Here is a 22831-nt window from a genome sequence, read left to right on the forward strand (position 1 = left end):
GAGTCTTTTATCTTTTTTTGAAAAATATCTAAACTTTTTCTTCTTAAAAGAAACGCTTACAAACGGCCGTGCATAAAAAGCGTGGGAACAAGAGCGGAAAAGTGTCCCCTCAATTTGGAAAAAATCAAGCTGGTTATATGTATTAATTAATAATTAATACAAACTTAAGCATATCTGTATATGAATAATAGCAGGGCCCATTGTAGCTAGTTTTTTAATATGAAATGAATGCCTTTCCAATATATGAAAAAGATTGAGTCTAATTAGTAATTTATCACTTCCCACATGAAGCACAAAGAAATTAGTGGCGCAGCCACAAACAACAGCAACAAATTAATTCCTCCATGAATAACAAGTTTTATGGTCAAATTATAATTGAACACAAGGAATATTTTCTCATGATTGTGGAACTATGAATCATGAAGGCCAATTCACACTTCTTGTAGTAGATGTCACTAAAAAAATCATATACCATTTACAGACACGGATATTTCCATTTACAGACCTGGTGGCTGCATGTGGGTTAGTAGCAAAACAAACCCTGATCAAGGACCTTATCATCGATCGATCACTCGATTCAATTTCAATACATCGTCTAAAATGATCAACCCCCATAAAATTAAACTTCAAGAGAGACACAATTCGAGCCCCTGTGAAGAAATAGTAAGAAACTAAAAGAAACTCATCATATATATATATATGAACCTCTCTCATTGACTGGATTTGTTCAACTTTAACAATAGCCCATTAGAATTGGCGCATTCAAACAAAGCCTTAGCAGTCATTTCCCTCTCAAACCTCCAAATATAGTTCAACCCCACAAGAAGTTCAGTGATGGCAGCCTCAGTCTTGTCCTTGTTAGCGAAAAACAAAGTCTGCAACAACAACACATTGGTCTTGGGCACCAAATTGTGTTGCTCAAAGCTTCTCTCACTTTGCCACTTGATCATGTTATGTGCCAAAGGTGACAACCACCCCAATATTCTCCCTAACGCATCTCTCCACTCACCAGCGAGCAGAGGATCACTCGCACAAAACCCCACCCCTCTCAACCTTCCCCTCAAACCCCACCTTATGCTCCTCGGCAACATCCCATACAAATCATCCCTCGCATCCACACCCACCAAGTGCGGTGACTTTATCATCTTCTCCATCACTATGATCAGATTCGCGTAATGCAAAGCCAAACCCGCAGCACCCAGCGTGCTCTCGGGTGGTCTCAAAAGCTTCGAGTTTGCCTCAAAAAACCCATTCACGGCCTCTTCTTCAAGCTTCGAGTCTTCTTCTTCCAATGACTCATAAACGAACCCATTAGGGTTTTGATCAGACGGATAAACAGTGGCGGAAGCCGACAAAGTACGAGACAGACAAGGCATGTGGTGACCGATTCCGAAGACAACCTTAATCCTTGCTAAAACGGTGAAGCTGAACCTTACGAGGAGTACAACAACATTGTCGAAGCTTCTGCTCCATAAAGATCTTTCTTTTAGATCCTTCACCTCTTGCTTCTGCCAAAAGATCTTCTGCTGAAGCTCGTAGAGCTTCTGCTGATCTTTGCTCCCAACGCTGTTGCCGTCAGCGTGATTCAGGGCTTTTCTTAAGGAGTTTTCAAGAACCGTGAGCTCCTCCATTTCGCGGTAGAGTGTTGCCGTGAACGTCACGTAACGCTCCATTTTCTTGAGCTTCGAATCGGTTTCTTTTGGGCCGGAGAGGGCCCACCCGTTCGGGTCGCGGCCCGAGTCCGCGAACTCGAGGAAGGCCAGGTGGAAGGAGCGCAGGGCGGAATCCTCGCAGCGCGCGCTGAGCCGCGTCACCGAGTTAGCGGCGACTCGGAGCGACTCGGAGAACTCGGCGCAGGCGAGTCCGAGGAGGAACGACTCGTCGTTGGAGATGATCTTCCGAACGCCCTCGAGGTTCACGGCGTCGTTTCGGACGCGCACGATGGTTGCGTCGGAGAGCGAGTGCCAGAGGTGGAGGAGCTTCGACATCACGCCGCCGATCTCGAACGCCAAAACGCCGACGTTTTGCTTCGCTTTGAAAGAAGGCTTCTTCTTCAGGAGCTTCGGCGGGACCGAGTCGATGCTGTTTGATATGGCGGTTTTGACCTTCACGAGGAGCGTTTCGAGGGCCATGGTTGAGGTTTGAAGCGAACTTTGTTGGGTTATTTAAGCTAGAGTGAAGTGAAGGAGTGAGGACACCATGTGTTTGAGAAAATGTGTGTGAGAAAAAGTGGGAGAGATAAATAAATAATTGAGGAGTGGGGAGGTTTTGGTGCAGAGCGATGAGGATAAAAGAGAAGAGGATTGAAAATGCTGGAGAAGCTCGTGGGGTGTTTGAACAAGATTGTTGATTGTGTTTATCAACGAGAGATTAGTGAGAGAGAGAGAGAGAGAGAAATGTGAGTGAGGTTAAAGTATTTAAAACCACATGCAGTGGCAGAGCGTGATAGATGGTGCTGTTTCTGGCTTAAGATTCAGTCGCTCAAGAAGCGCGTGGAAGAGGCTTAACTTGTGATTGTGATTTATGAAAGCTTGAAGCTCCTCCAATGTGTTTAAGTTTGGGGTGGGTTGGGATTTTATGCTTTGGTTTTTACTTCGTGGGTTTTTTAGTTGCTGAATTATTGATTGATATATAGTAGTTGTTGGTAAAGCAAACTTTTTCTGTTATGTTTGGATTCAAAGGAACACTTTTGTTTCAATGCTGTTGTATTCTTTTAGGATTGAGGGCCATGTCATTATTGGTGCCCAGCTCTCCTTTTTTTCCTTTTTCTTGTTTATTTAAGCAATTGGCTTTGTTTGTGAGAATAATGCCCTAAAATTACCAACTTTGATTCACTCCCAGCTCTCACATGATGCAGCGTACATCGCCCAGTTAAAATAAGGAATGAAATGAAATTTGATAGGGTAGTGAGTGATAATAATTAATGAGCTGTCAAAATGCTCTAGTGTTTAAATAAAAGTTGGTATTCATCGGTCCAAAGATTCTTCATCATCAATTCCATTGACTGGTACTAGTATTTCTTAAATCTTTATAATTAGAGAGGTCCAAGGTTCACTGATGCCAATTTCAATTATTTAAGATTGTGAGATCATCATTGAGAATAAAACCAGGTAGAGATATAGTGATCTCTGACGATAATTTTGTTGGCATTCACATCATATTTTGATACAATGACTATAAAAAATGGGAATATTCATTATCAAAATTAGTTACGTATAACATCAAACGTAACATAATCATTTATGTGTTTATAATTATTCCATACATAAGCATAGAATATTCCTATAGCTAGCATGCATGTGCCTATGAATTAATTCTACTTTGACAGTTTGACTGGTTAATTACCACATGAATGGTACAAAAACATCGTCAATATATACCAGTTAATTTTCGTTCTCTTGTAGTTTAATTTCCTGTAATGTTTTCCTTGGAACTGTCATGATCGAGACCAAAATAACAAGAAGAAAAATCTTACAACTCCTATTATTTTAATTATCGCATAACATATATCTTTTTGTTTTTTTTTTTGAAGGATACTATTTTTTCCCATTCTTTAATTTGCCATATATAAATCTAGATTGTCCTATGACGCCAATATTGGCGTGGGAAGTTCACATCTTTGATGTCTGAATGATATTAATTTGTTTGAAATACTATTTTGTTTGTATCAAACAATTATGTGCAGCTCAAGCAAGTAATGTCAATTGCTAAAATCAGAAACCAGTGGTCTGAGTGCGCTTTGTGTGAATAATTAGTGGATCAACTTTGACTCTGAATAGTTATGAGAGGACCAGATATATATGGAGGAAGGTGGTAGAAACATGTAGATAGTGGCGTATACCTAAGAGAACGATATTTTCCGAATATATATTGACATATATGGTTCATATTAATTTTAGATAGTGGAAATAATACCCCTAGCCTCCCCAGCGGTCTTGGGGAACTAGGTCACTCATTCATATCACATGGTCAGTGGGAAGAGTGTGTTGGTCGAATTTGATATTGGAGGCCATCAAATGCTGATAAGATTTTTCTATAACTGTATACTTTTAATTTTATTAAGCATTTTGGGAGTCTTGGAAAGGGAAAATTAACTGGTGGTGACAATATTTTCTAATAAATTAAGATTAGGATGAAGCGGGAGTAGTATATGCTAAAAGTAAACGAAGTCCACCAAATTAAAGGGTTATTTTTTTTTCAACCTTTGCCATACCTTTAGCCAACCAATGGAAGGGCAATGAAGGATTTGTATGTTGCATTGTCGGAAAATAAATAAGCAGCCATGAGCCCATCCTGCATTGATATTGGTGCCTTTAAAAAGCAAACTCACGCATTCCTTCAACCCTTGCTCTCACTCAGTTATTCTAACTTTGTAATAATTTTTCTCTTCTGGTCTTACAAAGACAGGCTGCTACTTCTATTATTATATCCATTCATTCACCCTTTTGCACATGGAGGAAAAAATTGGAACATAAAAAGTAAAAAAATAAAAGAGCCGTGTTAGTTTGTGTTTCCCTCAATTAAGCATTATAATTAATTTCTTTTGGAGACAATTAGTTTGTGTTCATCTTAATTGATTTATTTCATCACCGTGTTATTCTATGTTTCCCTCAATTAAAATGACATCCAATATGTCCATTAATTGCTTGAAACCAATGTGGAGAGAGATATATAGAGGCAAATATTATAGCATAGGGGTATGCAGTGAAGGAACACAAAAATTGACCTTGTTAAATCCCAGAGAAATATATATAGCTCTTCAAGAGAATTTTGGGAAAGGTAACTCCCATTGTTTTGCATCATATCGATTGAGTGATGCAACCTTGAATGTGACTCGTATCATATTGTGGCAAATGGCTAATGAAGTCAAACCTGTTTAGTAATCCTAAACTGATTTATTGTCGCCTTCATAAATCTTAGTCAATCAATAACGATAAAGAAAAAACGAGGGATTGAAGTTTGAGAATGTTCGAGAAAAAAAGAATATGCATTTTACTTTGTCTTTTTGTAAGTATGCAACGAACCAACATCCTCGTTTGCACAATCTAGGAAGATATAAGATTCTCAAACCGATTATGCGAAGTACCCAAGTACATCTTTACCTTATTAATTTATGACAAAACATTGTGAAACACATATAATTAATGGCCCATTAACAATATAATGAGAATCAAATCCCACAAAAAGTAAAAAGGAATAGCAAAAAAGAAATCTTCTTAATTGGGTGGTTAACGAAAGACTTAGCATTACTGACCCACCTTTATCATTTTTTTTTTCCTGAAACGTACTAATATATGTGTTGTAATGTACAATTGAGGAGGTTTCTAATTAGCTGTGGGAATCTTCCTGAAGAGGACGAAAAATCTCAAGATCTATAGTCACTTGTATATTTAGTTAAATAAAAATGAACATGGAATTCATGCTAGGTTTTATTGATATATAACTTTCTTTTTACCAAATTAATATACTTTCTCCCTTTGCAACTGTAATTAATTTGATCAGCAATATTGTATGCATAGAGATATGGAATCAATTGATAATGATGCTAGCATAAATGCTCTATGAGTAATTCCAGCTTCCAATTATACACAAATAAATGTTGCACCATCTATTTTGATAATTCAGATATCTCTCCTAAGCCATTAGTGGAGGTTTCTGTGGTTTCATTATGCTTATCTTTTTACACTTGGTAGATTTGCAATTAAGCACACATATAACAGTACTCCCACACCAACATTATTGAATGCACCAATAAAGTTTGAAAAGGAAGTGTAGTGTGTGCAGGGGGTACAAATTCATGCGACCATTCTAATCTAGTTCCATGCTTGGGGCTATATAGCAAGCATATTCGTTGCAAATTCATGATAAACACACAAAAGGGGTGCATATTCGTTGCACCATGCGAACATCCTAATCTGATTCCATGCGTGGGGCTATATATAGCAAGCATGCATGCTGGCTTGCTTGCTTGCACGCTAGCATGCCACGAATACCACCAATTCCTCAAACAAAAAATTATGGGGCGAAGTGCCTTTTTTTTGGAGGGTGGTCAAAAAACAGCTACTATGAATTCATTACATCTATATATACATATACGCAGTACAAAGCATGAATACTATAATTGGTGGAAAAAAATGTGAAGTTTGTTATCATGATGGGTGATGATACATGATGTCACTATAGTTCCTATAAGAACATATAACCTCACTTGATTACTCTAATTAATTTTTCAGATGTGTGGTAGATTGAAGGTGGGGCAGGGAAACCAGTGTTTGAGAAAGTCACACACAATCAAAGCTCATATCAGTGTGAAAGCTATGGAAACATAACGATTAGTTTGGGGCATGAGGTGGGTTTCCATGTATGGATATAAGTCTTTGCCAGGACATGTTTTTAAGCATGTCTTCTATACTTTCGGCTCTAGGAAATCTCATTGATGAGTGTATCTTCCAGGTCACAGATCAAAATTAGTTTATTAATTAACCACTATCATTATATAGTTAGCTGGGGGCTTTATATATAATTAATTTATTACTAAAATCCTTGAGGTGGTATTGTTTCATACAACATTAAATTTATGGACCAAAAATCATTCACAGTTTACTAGTGATATATATATATATATATATATATATATATATATATATATATATATATATATGTGTGTGTGTGTGTGTGTGATTTTCCTATTTTAGTCTCCCAAATTAAAATTTATTTTTGTTTAATTCTTCAAATTCATAAAATATTTTTTTTAGTCATTCTCCGTATAGGTTACTAGTGTGTGTTAAATGAAAAATATCGAATTCATATGATAATTTTTTAAAGACAAAAACAAATTTTGGCAATTAAACGTAGTTATAAATTATAAATTCAATATTTTCTATTTTGTACTTCGGATGAGAAGGATTAACAAAAATATTCTCAAATTTAAGAGACTAAGAAAGGAAACTTTAATTTGGGGGACTCAAAAAATAAATACTCAATTTAACGAACTAAAAATATATTTATGTCTTTTTTGTCAAAAAAAATTAAATATATCAAAATAAATATAAAGAGTATTCTAATCTTTATATATAAAAAAAGATAAAATTATAATTTTAGTTCCCTTATAATTTTAAATCGGTATAATTTTGATCTTTCATTTTTAAATCAAGATATTCAATCTTCTATTTTTTAGAATTATTATTATTTTTTCTAAATCAAGAGTTATTAATTTTTTCAAATTATAATTTTTTTATAAATTTTAAAAAATACTTAAATATAAATATTTTAAATTTATTTTATACCATTTTATATATTTTTATTTTGAATAGTTTACCTATTTTTATTTCATCAATTTATATATAAATGTAATAAATTAATATATAAATTATTTTGTAAATTTATGTTAATATACAGATTAATTTTACTCTAATTATATAAATCAATATAATTGCATCAATTAATAAGTAAGAATTATACAAATTATGTAAATTTATTTTAATATGTAAATTTATTTTATTCTGTTATATAAATTAATAACTTTTAATATTTAATTTTTTAGAAAATTTACATGTTAATGTTTTGTTTTTAACTATAAAAAATATTTAGTATACAATTTTTTAATACTAATTATATAAATCTTGAAAATTACATAAATTCATATGTAAATTATTTATATAAATTATTTTATGCAATTTATAAAAATTATGTAAATTTATATTTATATATAAAAAATAAAAAAAATATTTTTGGTTATAAAAAGTAAAAATAATAATTTTTAGATTATTTAAATTTTATTTTAATTTTCAAAATTTATATTAATTTCATAAAATGATTTTTTAAATAGTCTATATATTACTTGTGTAATTTTTAAAAATTATAATAAATTAGGAACAAATATTTATATATAATCATTATTAACTTTTATTAAAAGAAATATTTTATAATATAAAAATACATGTAAAATTAAATATTAAAATTTATTTTAATTTATAAATTTTAATAAATTAATAACTCTTGTTACATGTAAAATGGTATTTATAAAATTAATTAAATAAAGTAAGTTCCTTACTAATTTATTATTTGCTTTGGCTTTAAATGAAATGTTATAAGTTCAACTTCTATTAAGATTTTTAAAAAATTTCAATTTACTTAATCTCTTACCATATAAATATCGTACCAATTTATCATTTATCATTTCACTTTAGATAGTCACTTGAAAAAACGTAAGAAATTATGTTTAGCTTTCCTGACTTTTTAATTCTTCTGTTTGTTTGTTATAGCTTTCAACGCATTGGAGATTAAAACACGGCCCATTCACTTTCATATGATCGAAGTCAAAATATATGAAAAAAGGAATAATATTTTTTATAATATAATTTTTTTTCTCCATTGCATTACTTATTTTATTTTAGTTTCTTTCGCTTTTTGTTATAAAAGACATAATATTTTTTAATACAAATACAACATCTCAAATAATAACACCCAAACGGGATGGAAGCTCATTAAAAAGAATTTGCAACATTATTCTGTGACTCGTAAAGTGGAAGAATTATAAACATAAATAAATTATAGAACAAATTACAGCAACCTTCCGCGATTTGTTCTTATTATAAATGCATTTTTTTTTCTTTCTTTTTATCCTACACAAAATTTTGTAACTTTTTTGGTTAGTTTTGTGAGCACCTGAATAGCACGTGATTTCTTTTAAAATAATTATCCCCAAAACACCCCCATTTCATCTTCTTCGCAAGGTACCTTAAGGAAAACAAAAAAAATTGCAGAGAAGATGAATAAATGATTTACAGAAGATCACATAAGCAATTTTTTGTGTACATCCGAACATGCTTAAGCACCCGTAATGGTTTATTTCATAATGCTCAGACAACAAAACAAATCAATTTGAGGATAAACAACAAAACAAATCATCATCAATAACAAGAAACAATTTGACTCGGGACTTTTATTAAACACCTTCTGAGCATCATAATTTCTTTTACACGTCCAACAGTGAACAGATCTACATCAAAATTTTAGAATGCCAAAAATCATAAGAATTAAAGCAGATCTATCTTTAGTAAAAGATCATAGCGGCAACGCTTGCAGAGGGAGGGGAAGACCCACTTGTGAATGCTGCAACGTGTGACTTTGGTCATACAACCACTTGGGAAAAGATTCAAGCTTTGGTGTTTTGAAGCAAAAGGGGTACAGAGGGACCTTGTTCACTTCCCTCTCAATGTAGGTTTGAATCTCTATAATCTTCTTCTCCGGCATCCGCTTCAGCGTGGACGACACCGTTTTGTTGGTGATGTTCACATTCTTCGAGGCATTGTGCTCTCGACGAAGGCGTCGAGCAACAAGAGGTGGAGCCGCGAGTTGAAATCGGAGAGAGAGGAATCGGAGGTCGTCGACGGCGAGGATGAAGGCCTTGCAGATGAAGAGATAAGGAAGGGATGGGTATTGGTTACTTTGTTGGGCAGGGGTAATTTGGAATTTCAATAAAAAAAAAAAGGCAATTTTTTAATAAAATTAATTCTAAAAACAAAACTTATCTGACGCATTGACGCATCTGTAATTAGAATAAATTTTAGGAAAATTTTATAATTTACTCAATATGTTTAAATCAGCTCTCGATTTATAATTTTAAGGAATATCATAAACAAAATACTATTCCACCTTGGATTTGAACTGTTCGTCCATTTCAACTTTTATTTATTATAAATAAGCATATGAGTTATAATTTGCAATATACTAATACTCATGCTTTTTCTGTGAAATTAATTAATGATAATCGAAAAGGAAATACCGCCAAACTTGTGGAATACAAAAATGAAAGTGGGAAAAAAAAAAAACAGTATAAGAAGAAAAACAGCTATCGAGTTGATTTATTGGTCAAACTAAAGCCTTCATTAATTAATTTGGTATTAGAATCGAATCCATTGGTGAGGATGGTTTTAGACAGGACCCAGTGCCCAAATGTTAAAAGCATTTCAAAGACATTTTGAAGAAATGAAAGGCTCTCTTTTCATGTCAAACAAAACACTCATTTTGCTCTCTATTCTCTCTCTCTCTCTATCCCCATATTTGATAGAGACCTAAGTGTGCCTTACTAAGAAACCACTATGAGTGCTTTTGCAAATTAAAAGGTTCAAATTGACCAAATAAGTATGCTACGTTATGTCATGTGAGAATTTATAATGAATATTAAATAAAATTAAAATAATTCTCTTTTAATTTAAGGTATATATTTTTTAGGGGGGGTATGGAGGAGGCATTGGCCATGTTGACACAGGTTATGGATTAATTATGGCCTCTCATTCATCAGAATTCAAGGAGTTATGTCCCACTTTGGGTAGACATTCCTTTAATAAAATGGTCCCCAAACTAAAATAAAGGTGAATAAGCAAAGACTGAAGAATGAGGAAACATAGCAAATGAGCAAGATGATGATCTTCCCTTTCCTCCTTTCTCTCTCTCTCTCTCCCTGTGTTTTTTTTTTTTTTTGCCTTCCTCTTTTGCCCCCCACTATGAACTATAATGTGCACGTGTGTCATCATCATTGTAGGCACGTGCTAGACCAAATTAGTCAATCTCACAAATCACAACCACGTGCATGAATCGGAACACACGCGGGACAATACCAATTAGCTCAACTTAATTAATCATTTGAAGAGACATTTTTATTTATATATGGTTAAGCATATAATTTAGTTTTTGAATGTATAGTCACTATAGTGATTTCTTAATTTGATTCTTGTATATATATATTTTGTTAAACTGGTTTTTATATGTGCAAACATCACTAATTTAGTATCTGTTATCATATCTTGACAGTTAACTTCTTTACACATTCTTAATTTTTTCATATAAATGTAGCTCACTATTAATTTAGTCCTTAAATAAAGACAAAACTGAAAATACACTACACATACAAGGACCAAATTAATAGTGCATCGAGAGATTAATGGTAGTAATGACTAATTGGTAACGTTTATATATATAGGATTAATATAAGGTGTTTGGTAGATGTTTTTTTTTTTTTTTACTTTGATATCCAATTAATATAAAAATTTTAAAGTGAAAAATTATGATTATGATCGTATATAAAAAAAAAAGATGGTTTGAGAATCAATTTTAACTCACTTCTTTGCAAAACCATTATCAAGGTGGAGAAAAGAATCTAACTTTTACGAGTAAAAGAAAAATTTTAATTATGTATTTTACATTAATATTTAATTCTTACAAATATATTAAGAATAATCAAACGTATTTTATATATTTTTAAGAATTAACTTTTTCAAAAATTATGTTTTTTAGATATAAAAACTTTTTTTCTGCTAAACGTCTCCTAACTTTAACCTTTATTTATTTTAAATTTAAAAGAGTTGGCTTGTTTAGGCTATAAGAAGGTGGCGCATATTGCTAAGGCGGGCGTTGACAGAGATGAAAAGAAAAAAAAGTCCATACAGATGGGCCTGAATACATGTGGACCAAAACACTCAATATAAACAGTCTATATAAGAAAAAAAGAAGGGAGTTGCTATTCACACTATCACTTTTGTTATTGGCACTACTCGTGTGGGTACCTTTCAATAATATTGCAAAACTTCCCTTTTGACAAGAACACAATGAAATTATGATTTTTTTGCATATATGGGGGTTAAAAAAATCATCACAAAAACACAATTTTTTTATACAAGTGTATAATAAAATCACATTTTCGTCGTGCAATTTTTTTTAACTCGCATGCAGACAACAAAATCACGATCCCGTTATGTAATTTTTTTCTAACCCCAAATAACACAATATTTTCTTTGTATTTTTTCCCCAACCAACCCAATCAAAATCATGCTTCCATTCTTACACAACAAAAACATGATTTTGTTGTGTATTTCGTCAACGAAATCATATTTTCAATGTGTACTTTTTACACCCCATTTACATAACGAAATTATGATTTCGTTGTGTATTTTAAAAAATAATAATTAATTAAAATGCAAGTTAACTTTTTAAAAAAACAATCAAATTAATTGTGATATAATTTATCATTTTTAATAGTATTTGGTATCTTCTTTTAATTGAAATTGATTTAATTAGATAGAAGCTACCATTTATAAATGAAATCAACTTAGTTATTATATAAATTACCTATATTAACAGTAATCAAATCCATTTGTGATATTAATTTGTATCATAATTAATTTGATCACAATTAAAAATGAAGGGGAAGAAAGTAGTGAAGGAGAAAGGAAAAATGGCGGGGATGTTATGATGGAGAAGTGAGATAGGAAGGGCAAAGAACTGGGTGTAGGAAAACTCTTAAGGATAAAATGGTCATTTGCTAAATTTGGTAGCACCAATAAAGTTTAGGTAATCACAATAGTAATATGGAAAAAAAAAAAGTAGACACATGTGAACCAAACTCATGATAATAAACTCAATACATATTTGTTAAAAATAAAAACAAAAGTATAAGTTAATATACATATGCCACTTTTTTTTTATCTAAGGATAGTTTATTAAATTTGTTAAAAATATCAATGAAGAGATTCATATTTGCGACTTTTTTTTCCTCCCTTCTCCCTTAACTCTTCCTCAATCACTAGGTCAACCTTTTACCTCCATGTACAAATACCACTTGTTCTTGCTGGTGATTATATATTTGCGAAAATGTGATATAGAGAAATGTTTTTTTTTTTGTTTTATTATGAAATCTAGTGTAGAAACTCATGCTTTGTTGATAAAAAAATGTAAGAAAATTAAATTTTTGTTTTAATTCATCAAAAATATAATTTGTTTACAAGTGAAAATATTTTACTGTCAATAACATTTATGTAAAAATAAACAAAATTCTTGGTAAAATAGTTCATATTATTACACTATCTATAAATAGATGTTAGTTTAGTTGGTAAAATACAAATTCATATCCTATAAAAAAGTGAGTCAGATTATCGTTACCGATGTGAGAGATATTCTTCATAAATAATCTATAAATACATCGATAAGAGTTTATTAAACTTTGAAATATACTTTCACCCTGGTGAGCCTTGAAACCTGACTTATCTAAACTTTTCATTAAAAAGACATAGAAAATATATTTCGAATTCGTAATAAGTTATATTTTTTTAATTATTTGATCATTTCTAATAAAAAGTGTTAAATTTAAATTATAAATAAAGATGAAAAGGATAGATGAAAACATATAAGGACAAAAGAAAAGTAGAGTAAATTTTTTCTGAGGTAGATGTTAAATTAAATTTAAATTTAAAATTAAGTAAAATCTTTAGAATGAATAAAAATAAAAAATTAAAATTAAATGTTCAATATATGAGAACAAGATAAGATATTTTTTCTACTTAAAAAAAAGTGGTAGAATGAGAAGTCCTTGAACATGGCGTCAATGACATGTTGGGATTGCTAACAAATATGCACCTTAAAAATTACTGAACAATCTCGAATTGCAAGTAATTTTACCTAATTACAACTATTCAACTAGTCTCCAAGGATTAGGGGATCTCCCTCAAGAGGATTATCCACCTAACATAAATAGTAATGTTGAGGGATTTGAACACTTACTATGAGGAAGTGAAAGTTCTTTCAAATCTTTAACCACTTATGTCAACTTGTATCGACACGAGATTAAGATAAAATATGTGTCTCAATAATAGTGATAGTAACTCCTAAAAATGCTTTGACCATTAACTTATTAACCATTCAGTGTCTTGTACGAGTTGATATGAAATCTTGTCTCTATAACATTGGTTTAACGATGAAAGTTTGAATATCTATAAAATATACACCTTAATAGCACAAAATTATAAAAAATAAGTATAAAAGTAAAAAAAAATAGTTTTTATATAAATAAAAGTACCATTTAACCCAAAAAAATACTTCACAAATACCTTACATGTAATTTTGGTGTATTCTTTTTATAAAATCCGATTAAATCACACTAAAATGAGAAAGATTCAAAGGCAATACAGGTATGAGACTGTACAATTTAGAATGACTTAAAGGAATTAATTGGTATTACTTATACCAACAAAATATATTTACTTTTCGGTAGCCGATATCACTTAAGAACTTTACAGTTAAACGTGATTGATTTGAAGTAGCTATGAGATGGATAACACCTGAGAAGTTTTTCATAAAGTGTGTGAGTGAGGACAACACGCGTTGAAAACTCGAAAAAAACTACCTACGGAGAGTTCTAACTGTTCAAGGATTTTGACCTACGAGAATTTGAGTGAAATGTCATAATGTGAAGTATCATAATGTGAGAGTGATCGAAAAGTCGACAATTAAGGTCGTTACACTTTTTTTATAAAGTGATTAAACTAGGATGGATACATTTTTCTGAAGAAAAATGCTAGCAACGTTCTCTTTAATACTTTTTTTTCGACACTTTCTATGTAAGGTGTACTGGATTTAAAAAATTCATTTATAAAAAAAGGTTTCATGATATTTAATCAAGACATTTAAATGATATAAATAAGTTTTATAACATTATGTTAATACTTTTTAAGATTTTTTTAGAATTGTAACAAAATTTGATGATATTTAATTAATATTTTTTATAACTTAAAAAGTCTGTTGATATTGAAAAACACACAAATTTTAATAAATTATTTTTTAAGATTAATTGTAATGATTTTTACATTATTTTTTTAAAGAAAAATCATAAATAACACACCCATTGAACAAATCCTTGAAATAACTTTTTTTTTTTTTTTACCCATTGCTAACTTTTCTTTTGTCCATCACGTGTATATTTAATCTCTTTATTAAAGACGACATAAACATTCACACCTCCACTCCTTCATAATTCATAATTTCTTCCCCATTTGTACACAACTCTAAGCACAAGTGTCTCCACATGATAAGGTAAATAAATAAAGTATGGAGTCGTTCATCTCACGTCATGACAACAACTCTAAAATAAAAAATGCAAAATATAAATATCATTGTTGTTCTACTTCACATGTAAAGCATAATCCACGTCCCCTAATATCGATAAGATTCTCGCAAAATACTTACATTTAACATGTCAAAATCGTTGCTATACTTCTCCATGCAAATGATAATAAATAAAATCATACCATTGCAAAATCGTCAGCCAAATGAAGAATTCAAATCTTATAAATTTATGAAATTTTTTAAATTCTTATTATATAAATTTATTGAAATCCAAACAAACTATAAAATCTTAATTAGAGAGTCTTTTAAAAAATATGATAAATTACAATTTATAATTTCTATATAATCTTTTAAAATTCACATGAATTTTTTTTATGTTAAAATAATCTTTTAAAATTTTAATTCAATAAATTTATGTGATTGATAAAAATTTGTTGAAAATCATCAATTTTAGTAAAATTCACTGATAATCATTTAACAATTATATCTCTTGATTTAGATGTAAAATTCACTAAAATTGATGATTATAAAAAAATCTCAGTAACTTTTAAAGAAAATGATGAAGAAAAATAAAATTAAAGAGAGTATCAGTATCATTTTATGATATGTTGCACAGTTCATCATCCAGATAAACTAAGAGGCAAATCAATTTTGAACTTTCCCTCCTATTCAACCTTGGTTTGAACCCAAGGGTTTGCCAACTAGAACATGTAATATTATCTAACCCCGCTTATTAGTTTTAGTGGAACCCAACCATTTCATTTTCATGTTTTATCACTTTCAGACAAGTTCAAATTCCAGAAAAGAAAGCTAAAACAATATAGCAAGATTATATGCTAGTTTTTTTTTTTTTTTACGAATATATTAAAATATCAGCTAGAAGAATTGTGAATCAAAATGTTTATTTTCAATTGACGATTCAGCGTAAGCATAGACAAATTTTATCTTTTCATACCATAATCCAATGATCACATATTTTAAGATTTTTTGATATGATATTTTCAGAAATTTAATCATACTAAGAAATAAAAAGTCTTTTAAACTATTCCTGTATACTACCATATAGATAGTTTTCATCAAATTTATGTGAATAACTTGAAACAAATACACAAGATATGTATATATCGTGAACCAAAAAAATTGTAGCAAATAGCAGCAATTCATTCAAATATTATTCCTGAAAAATAAATTGCGGGTAAGAAGAAACTCATTTGTAGCAGTAGCAAATAGCAAATCTTAACAACCGACAACTCATTCATAAAATTCCCATCTCCATATGAGATAAAAGTCATTTCATTCATAAATATCTTACCCTAAAAGAATAAAAATTAAATCAATTTATATTCCAATATCGATCACACATGTGTATCCGTACTAATACGTGATCATATCTTATCGTGTTAAAATTTATATATTAAATTAATATCTTTTATTATACATAAATTGATATACATATTAATTTTAGTTGTTTTATAATGTATATATAATTTTACTTATGTTTTTGTTTGTTAGGATAACATGTTAAATTAATATGTTATGTTTATGAATATATGTTTATCTATACACAATTGATCAAATCATTTATGATACATACTTAAATATCATTATATTTAATAAAAACATTTAATAAATATTGAAATAGTAACATTATTATATTATTTTTAATTTTTTTTTATTATTTTGATCTTTAATTATCTTTGTCCTTAGGGCATATATATTTTAATTATAAGGATTTTTTTTTAATATTTCAAAGTAAAATATACGGTGAAGAGAAAAATTAAGAAAAATGGATAAATATATAAGTAAATATAAAAAAATATGTGTAGAAAATAAAGATTATCCGAATATTTTTCTAATTGTAATTAAAAAAAATCCAAATCATGTTTTGTTTGATAGTGATTTTGAGTTTGTTATATTTTTTTATAAAAATATACAGTGATGTTTGTTTTTCTACAGGCATTTGATAAATAATTTTTTTAGGGCAATGAAAATAATTTTTTTATTTACTTTTTGAGAAGAAAAAAATTAAGAACAATATTATGTTAAAGTCATTATAAAAACACATTAAAAAATATACATTCATTTATAATTTAAAAATAATCGTATAACTTCTTTAAATTTATGTAATTTTTTAAAATAATTAAAGACATAATTGTCTTAAAAATATAATAACCAAAGTTAAAAAAAAAATTCTTTTATCTGTTATTATAGATTAACTTTTCCTTTTTTGGATTTTTGAGTCCGCCTACCCGTGTCCATTGTATCTGAAGTCGAACTAAATTCAAAACTTTGCTCTTTTTTTTTTTTTTTAAAATAAACATCAGTAAAAGAAAATTTTAAAAATAAAAGTAAAAAAGCACATGCATGCGACCTAGAAATAGTAGTGCCATGAATTTTAGGAGAGGTTCTTGCGTTGTTTTAAAAAAAAAAAAAACACATCTGAGACTCTTTCTCTCGAATCGCCTTCATTCCTTGCGCAGTGGGACAATCATCAGAAACAGAGGCAAAAACGTGTTGCCATTCCACCCAAATTCTGCGTTCTTTCGCTGATCCAACGTTTTCTTCATTCTCTCCACTGTACACCCAGAAAATCTCCTCGCAAAGGTTTCTGCTTTTCGTTCATTCTGTGTTCCAAATATGTTTTTTTTTGTACATTTTCTTTTCTGGGTATGTCCATTTACTTGATTTTTTTTACTTCCCGTTTAAAGAAATAATACTCTCTAGGTATTTCTGCTTTTTCACATTTTCAGTCACAATTCGTCTCATCATATTGATTATTTGTGTTTTTTGTGGTTATGACAGGGTTACTATCGGGGGATTGATCTCTTCTCAGGCACTAGTCACCTGAATCTCTGTAATTTTGATCACTCGAAGATTAGATATTTTGCATGGTTTTGAATGATTTCATGCTTGAGGGTTTAGTGTAGTAGGGCTTGATTGTATTGAATGAATGACATGGCTTGGACTACCCTCAAAGGTTCTCCCAGAATGTCTTCTCATCCAAGGCCTCTTTCTTGGATTGTGGTTATGGTGGGAGCACTTGCATTTTTCTTAATTTATGCTTCCTGGGTTCTTGTATCATCCCCTATTGGTGCCACGGTCCAGGGTTATTTTTATAGTGTAGGTAGTTCAGAGAAGTTAGATTTGCCTGTGTCTTCAGTGAATGGAGCTTCTATTAATGATGGTCACTCGAATGTGAGTTTAGATCTTGTTGATAAAAAACCACCCTCTGAGGATCTACAATCTTCCACAATTTCCACTGAGGTGCCTAGTGATAGTAAGACAGAACAAACTGATACTACATCAAACTCACAAGTGGACTCGGGTGAGTCTACTTCAGTGAACCTTCCAATGACCAAGGAAGTGAATAGCGACACGACAGTTTTGAATTCAGGAGAACTAGGGACTTTGTTTGGTGACCGTTCAGATGTAGCCAATAGTAGCTCGCCTACTCAAGACAATTCACAAGTTGATTTGAATTCAAAAACAACTAAGCCATTGGTAGGTACCAATTCTTTCAATGAGACAGGTAATATTAGAATGGAGGAACCCACTTCTGTGGCTTTGATCAATCAGTCCAGTGCTGTAACTACAGCATCAAATGAGACCTCTATCTCTTCCGGTGATTCCACTTCAACTGCTGTTCCAGAATCAGCAGAGAAGCTAAATAACACACCCTCTGCTGGTAAGCTGGTTCAGTAGATTCAGGTTGCAGTTGTAATCTTTTCACCTGCACTAGCTTGTTGTCGATGTATCATTGTCTAGTAACCTTCCTGTTATTTTGATCTTTGTTTAGATTTTCAATAGGGTTAATCAAGAGCGTGAAGATTATTTTCCTTTGGGATGAGGACAATAGTAGTCAATAGCAGTATAGCGCCTGTAGTGACACTAACATGATATATGCTTCAAAAACCCATTTTTTCCCAGGGTTTTAAACAGAACACTATAGCTGCAGAGCGGCCCCTAGCTGCTACTGGGTCTGCCCTAGATTATATAACTTTTGAGGCTGTTGTGGTGCTAATGCTGTTTTTAGCGTGTGAATAAATTGAAATATGAAACATATTATTCTAATTTTAAAAAGAAGTTGGAATTTTCAGTAGTTTAGTGACAGGGTTTTAAACAGAAAGAGTACAAAAACACGATTCTGGTAGATAAATTTCGCTACCAGCCCTTACAGCCAAGGCTCTCCTCTGAGATAACTTCACCGCATACAATTAGATAATTGTTACATAACTGCCTCATTAGTCAATTAAATAATACTGCATGAGTGCATAACTCCCCTATTATTAATTCTGTCCTTCTTAATTGCTGCATAGGTGCATAATTGCCCTACCATGTAACTGTCCTATTATTAATTCTGGCCTGCTATTTTGTTTTATTTCTCCAAGAGTAAATAAGCCTCGGTTTTGGTTTATTGTCTGCACAATCCATAGCTTGACTCATATCTTGACTTTGGGTTGTAACATTTAGCTGTGTGGACTACTGACTCTATTACGAAACATATAATTCAATTATTTTTGGTTATGAGACTAAAAAACATACTACAATTTGGGCCCTCTGTAGTCTGGATTTTGTTGATAAACAAGACAGACACAGATACATACAGACAGACATGGATTACTGAATCATTGATCTTGCTCTTTCTGAAATGAGGAGATTTCATTTGTGTTGCTATTTGCTACATATTTTTAAATGTTCGCAAAATATGTTAATTGTTGGTAGTAGTGTCTTGTTACTAAAATTTCTCATATAAATTGGCACAACTTTTTTTCTTAATAATATTGTTTGAAATTATGGTGTTGAATTTTTTAATTGTTGTTTCTCATTCTGTTTTTGTAGGCTGTGATCTGTACCATGGAAATTGGATACATGATCCACTGGGACCATTATACACAAACAATTCATGCCCTGTATTGACACAGATGCAGAATTGCCAGGGTAATGGGAGACCTGATAAGGATTATGAAAATTGGCGATGGAAGCCCTTTCAATGTGACCTCCCTCGATTTGATCCCAAAAAGTTTTTGGAGCTGATGAGAGGGAAGACTTTGGCTTTCATTGGAGATTCAGTAGCCCGAAACCAGATGGAATCAATGCTGTGCATTCTGTGGCAGGTTATTTTTTTATTCCTTATTTTGCATGGAAAATAAAATGATTCCAAGATGATACATGTATTCACTGCTGACTTGTCATTGTTAATATCTTATGGATGCTGCATATTTTTTGTGATTATGATTTTTCTCGAAATAGGGATACATCTTAAATATTTAAATTTCATATACTGAATCATAGATAGTTCACTGCAAATTATAGACAACCTAAAGGAAATTCCTGCTTCAAGGGAAGGACTTCAACATGATAATTCTTTGAAGAAATAGATGGGACAGCTTTTGATGTTACTATCATCAGCATGTGAACATAGTTTTGAGTTAATTATGATAATCCTTAATTTATCAACATTTTGTCGAAGTTACACGCAATACTAGCTTGAATTTTAAAAGTTTCAAGAAAATCCTCTTGGCACTTTTCAAATGCATCCTTTTTGGCATCTTGAAGCAACACCTGATTTCTTTTATTTGATATATCTATCTTTGATGTTTTCCCTTAATAAACATGTTTAGAAGGTAAAACCAAGCTCCAAGTGAGATGAAGTATATTTGTCTCAATATATATTTTTTTTTAATAAAACTGCAGGAGATGATCCTCCAGTTCTTCAGTGTCATCATAACTTTGTTTTGAAAACTTATGCCTTCCTCAGCCTTTCCCATCCAAATAATATTGAAAGGTTTAATTACTCATGTAGTCCTTATAGTTAAAATTATTACCATTTTTAGTCCCTTTTAGTCCCTACATATATTATTTCAATCCCTTTTTAGTCCGTATGGCCAGGACTAAAAAAGATGATGTGTAAGGACTAAAAGAGGGATGGGTTTAAGTATAGGGACTAGAAGGGAAAGTTTTTGTAACTATAGGGACCAAAATGATTAATTAAACCATATTAAAATTAAAAGAAGAAAGACACCTTTTTGCTGTAGGTCAAAAGTTGTCTTCATGTGGCCTTGGTGCTGCAGCTGCTGCTGCACCATGCCATGTTCAGAATAAAATGGTTTGTTGCCGGTTTTAAATATTATCACATATGTAGGTTTCTACATATGGGTGCTTATGTGTGAGCATCCATTTTATGATGGTGAGAAGCTTAACTAAAAATCTTGTACTTTCAGGTAGAGAAACCGAAGAATCGGGGAAATCGTAACATGCAACGATATTATTTTAGGTCCACTTCTGTTATGATTGTCAGGATATGGTCCTCGTGGCTTGTCAAACTAACATCTGAACCATTTGACTATGCTCCAGCTGGTGTGGATAAGCTCCATCTTGATGCCCCTGATGAGAAGTTGATGGAACACATCCCAAACTTTGATGTGGTTGTTCTTTCTTCTGGTCATTGGTTCGCCAAGCAGTCTGTGTATATTTTGAACAATGAGATAGTGGGAGGACAGTTGTGGTGGCTGGACAAGTCTCGGAAGATGAAGGTTGACAGTGTTAAAGCATATGGCATATCTGTTGAAACAATTCTAACTGCTATTGCTACAATTCCAAATTACAAAGGGCTGACAATTGTGCGTTCCTACTCACCTGACCATTATGAGGGTGGAGCATGGAACACCGGTGGATCATGCACTGGGAAGGTTAGGCCTCTTGCACCTGGTGAACTGGTGAAAAATATGCACACAAATATAATGCATGAACAACAGGTGACAGGTTTTAACCGTGCAGTGGAAAGGGCAACAAATGGATCAAAGTTGAGGCTAATGGATATCACTGAAGCCTTTCAATACAGGCATGATGGTCACCCCGGCCCTTACAGGAGTCCTGATCCCAATAAGATTACGAAACGTGGCCCTGATGGAAGGCCACCACCACAGGATTGCTTGCACTGGTGCATGCCAGGCCCTGTTGATACCTGGAATGAACTTGTGTTTGAAATCATTAGGAGAGAATATGAAGGTGGAAGTGCATCATGAGATTTGTTTATTTTTTTTTTACTATCAAGCTCTATGTTGTGCTTCTGCACTCATGAATCAATAGGCCGTGACTTGTGTAGAAATGTGACTGTCTGCGGAGGAGGGGTAAGGGTGGTAGTAGTAGTCCACTTGAATCTTTTCATAGCATAGTATATTTATTTATTATAGGGAAATTAATTTGTTTTTAAACATTGGGATGATAAGATGTTAGGCTATTCCTCAACCATCAAAAGCCATCAGTACTACTACATGGCTAATATGATCATTAGCAAGTTCTGATTTTAGAATTTCATGCTGTTTTGAAGGTTTAAGCTAAACATTGTTCTTGTTTGAGAAGTTGTTTGAAAGACAAAGAGAAGGACGAATTTTCAGTAACCTTTCAAAATATTTAGACATGATTGGATGATAGAATAAAAATATACTTTTTCATTTCCGAAGCACTGATTTTTTTTTTATAAAAAATTACCAAACAAAATATTTAACCCGTGCATGGCACGGTTACACACTCTAGTATTCAATAAAAAAAATCCTGTACTAATTTGATAATTGATAATTTTGTATTTTTTTTTGCAAAAAAATTCATTATTTAACAACAATATCTTATAGTCTTTTAGGTCTCATTTGTTTGTGAGGATAGAAAAGGAAATAATGGGAGAGAATAAGTAAGAAGAAAAAAAAAAAAGAAATATCGAAAAAATAGAGGTGATTTGGTTGGAGAGAAATGTAATTGAGATGGAGGAAGAATAAAATATAAGGTTTAAAAAAATAAAGAAAAGAAAATATATTATCACCTAAAATACTATTTTACCCTTATTATATTTTTTGAACTTGTTAATACCATTATAGGGCAGCTCTAGAGAGTTGACGAGGTCATCATGCGGTGGAGCATGACAGAGCGGGGATGTGCC

General features: G+C 31.6%; 2 protein-coding genes across 2 annotated transcripts; one reads left to right on the forward strand and one right to left on the reverse strand.

The window, feature by feature from the left end:
* Positions 1 to 456: 456 nt before the first annotated feature.
* Positions 457 to 2728, reverse strand: LOC100787581 (protein PSK SIMULATOR 1). The gene has a single exon (XM_003555479.5). It carries the CDS (start codon positions 2130 to 2132, stop codon positions 711 to 713), a length of 1422 nt encoding a protein of 473 aa, XP_003555527.1. The 5' UTR covers positions 2133 to 2728; the 3' UTR covers positions 457 to 710.
* A 14559-nt stretch (positions 2729 to 17287) lies between these two features.
* On the forward strand, positions 17288 to 22353 carry LOC100788111 (protein YLS7). The gene is made up of 4 exons (XM_003555480.5): positions 17288 to 17502; positions 17701 to 18583; positions 19738 to 20012; positions 21120 to 22353. The coding sequence occupies exons 2-4, from the start codon at positions 17845 to 17847 to the stop codon at positions 21921 to 21923; spliced, it is 1818 nt and encodes a 605-aa protein (XP_003555528.1). The 5' UTR covers positions 17288 to 17502; positions 17701 to 17844; the 3' UTR covers positions 21924 to 22353.
* The last annotated feature ends 478 nt before the right edge of the window (positions 22354 to 22831 follow it).

This window comes from Glycine max, chromosome 20 (genome assembly GCF_000004515.6).
Source record: "Glycine max cultivar Williams 82 chromosome 20, Glycine_max_v4.0, whole genome shotgun sequence".
In the NCBI taxonomy this organism is placed as follows: domain Eukaryota; kingdom Viridiplantae; phylum Streptophyta; class Magnoliopsida; order Fabales; family Fabaceae; genus Glycine; species Glycine max.

Coding starts and splice junctions, on each gene's coding strand:
- LOC100787581 (XM_003555479.5), bottom strand. CDS start 2,132: ATGGCCCTCGAAACGCTCCTCGTGAAGGTCAAAACCGCCATATCAAAC.
- LOC100788111 (XM_003555480.5), top strand. CDS start 17,845: ATGAATGACATGGCTTGGACTACCCTCAAAGGTTCTCCCAGAATGTCT. Junction 18,584..19,737: donor AAATAACACACCCTCTGCTG/GTAAGCTGGTTC, acceptor CTGTTTTTGTAG/GCTGTGATCTGTACCATGGA. Junction 20,013..21,119: donor TGCTGTGCATTCTGTGGCAG/GTTATTTTTTTA, acceptor TTGTACTTTCAG/GTAGAGAAACCGAAGAATCG.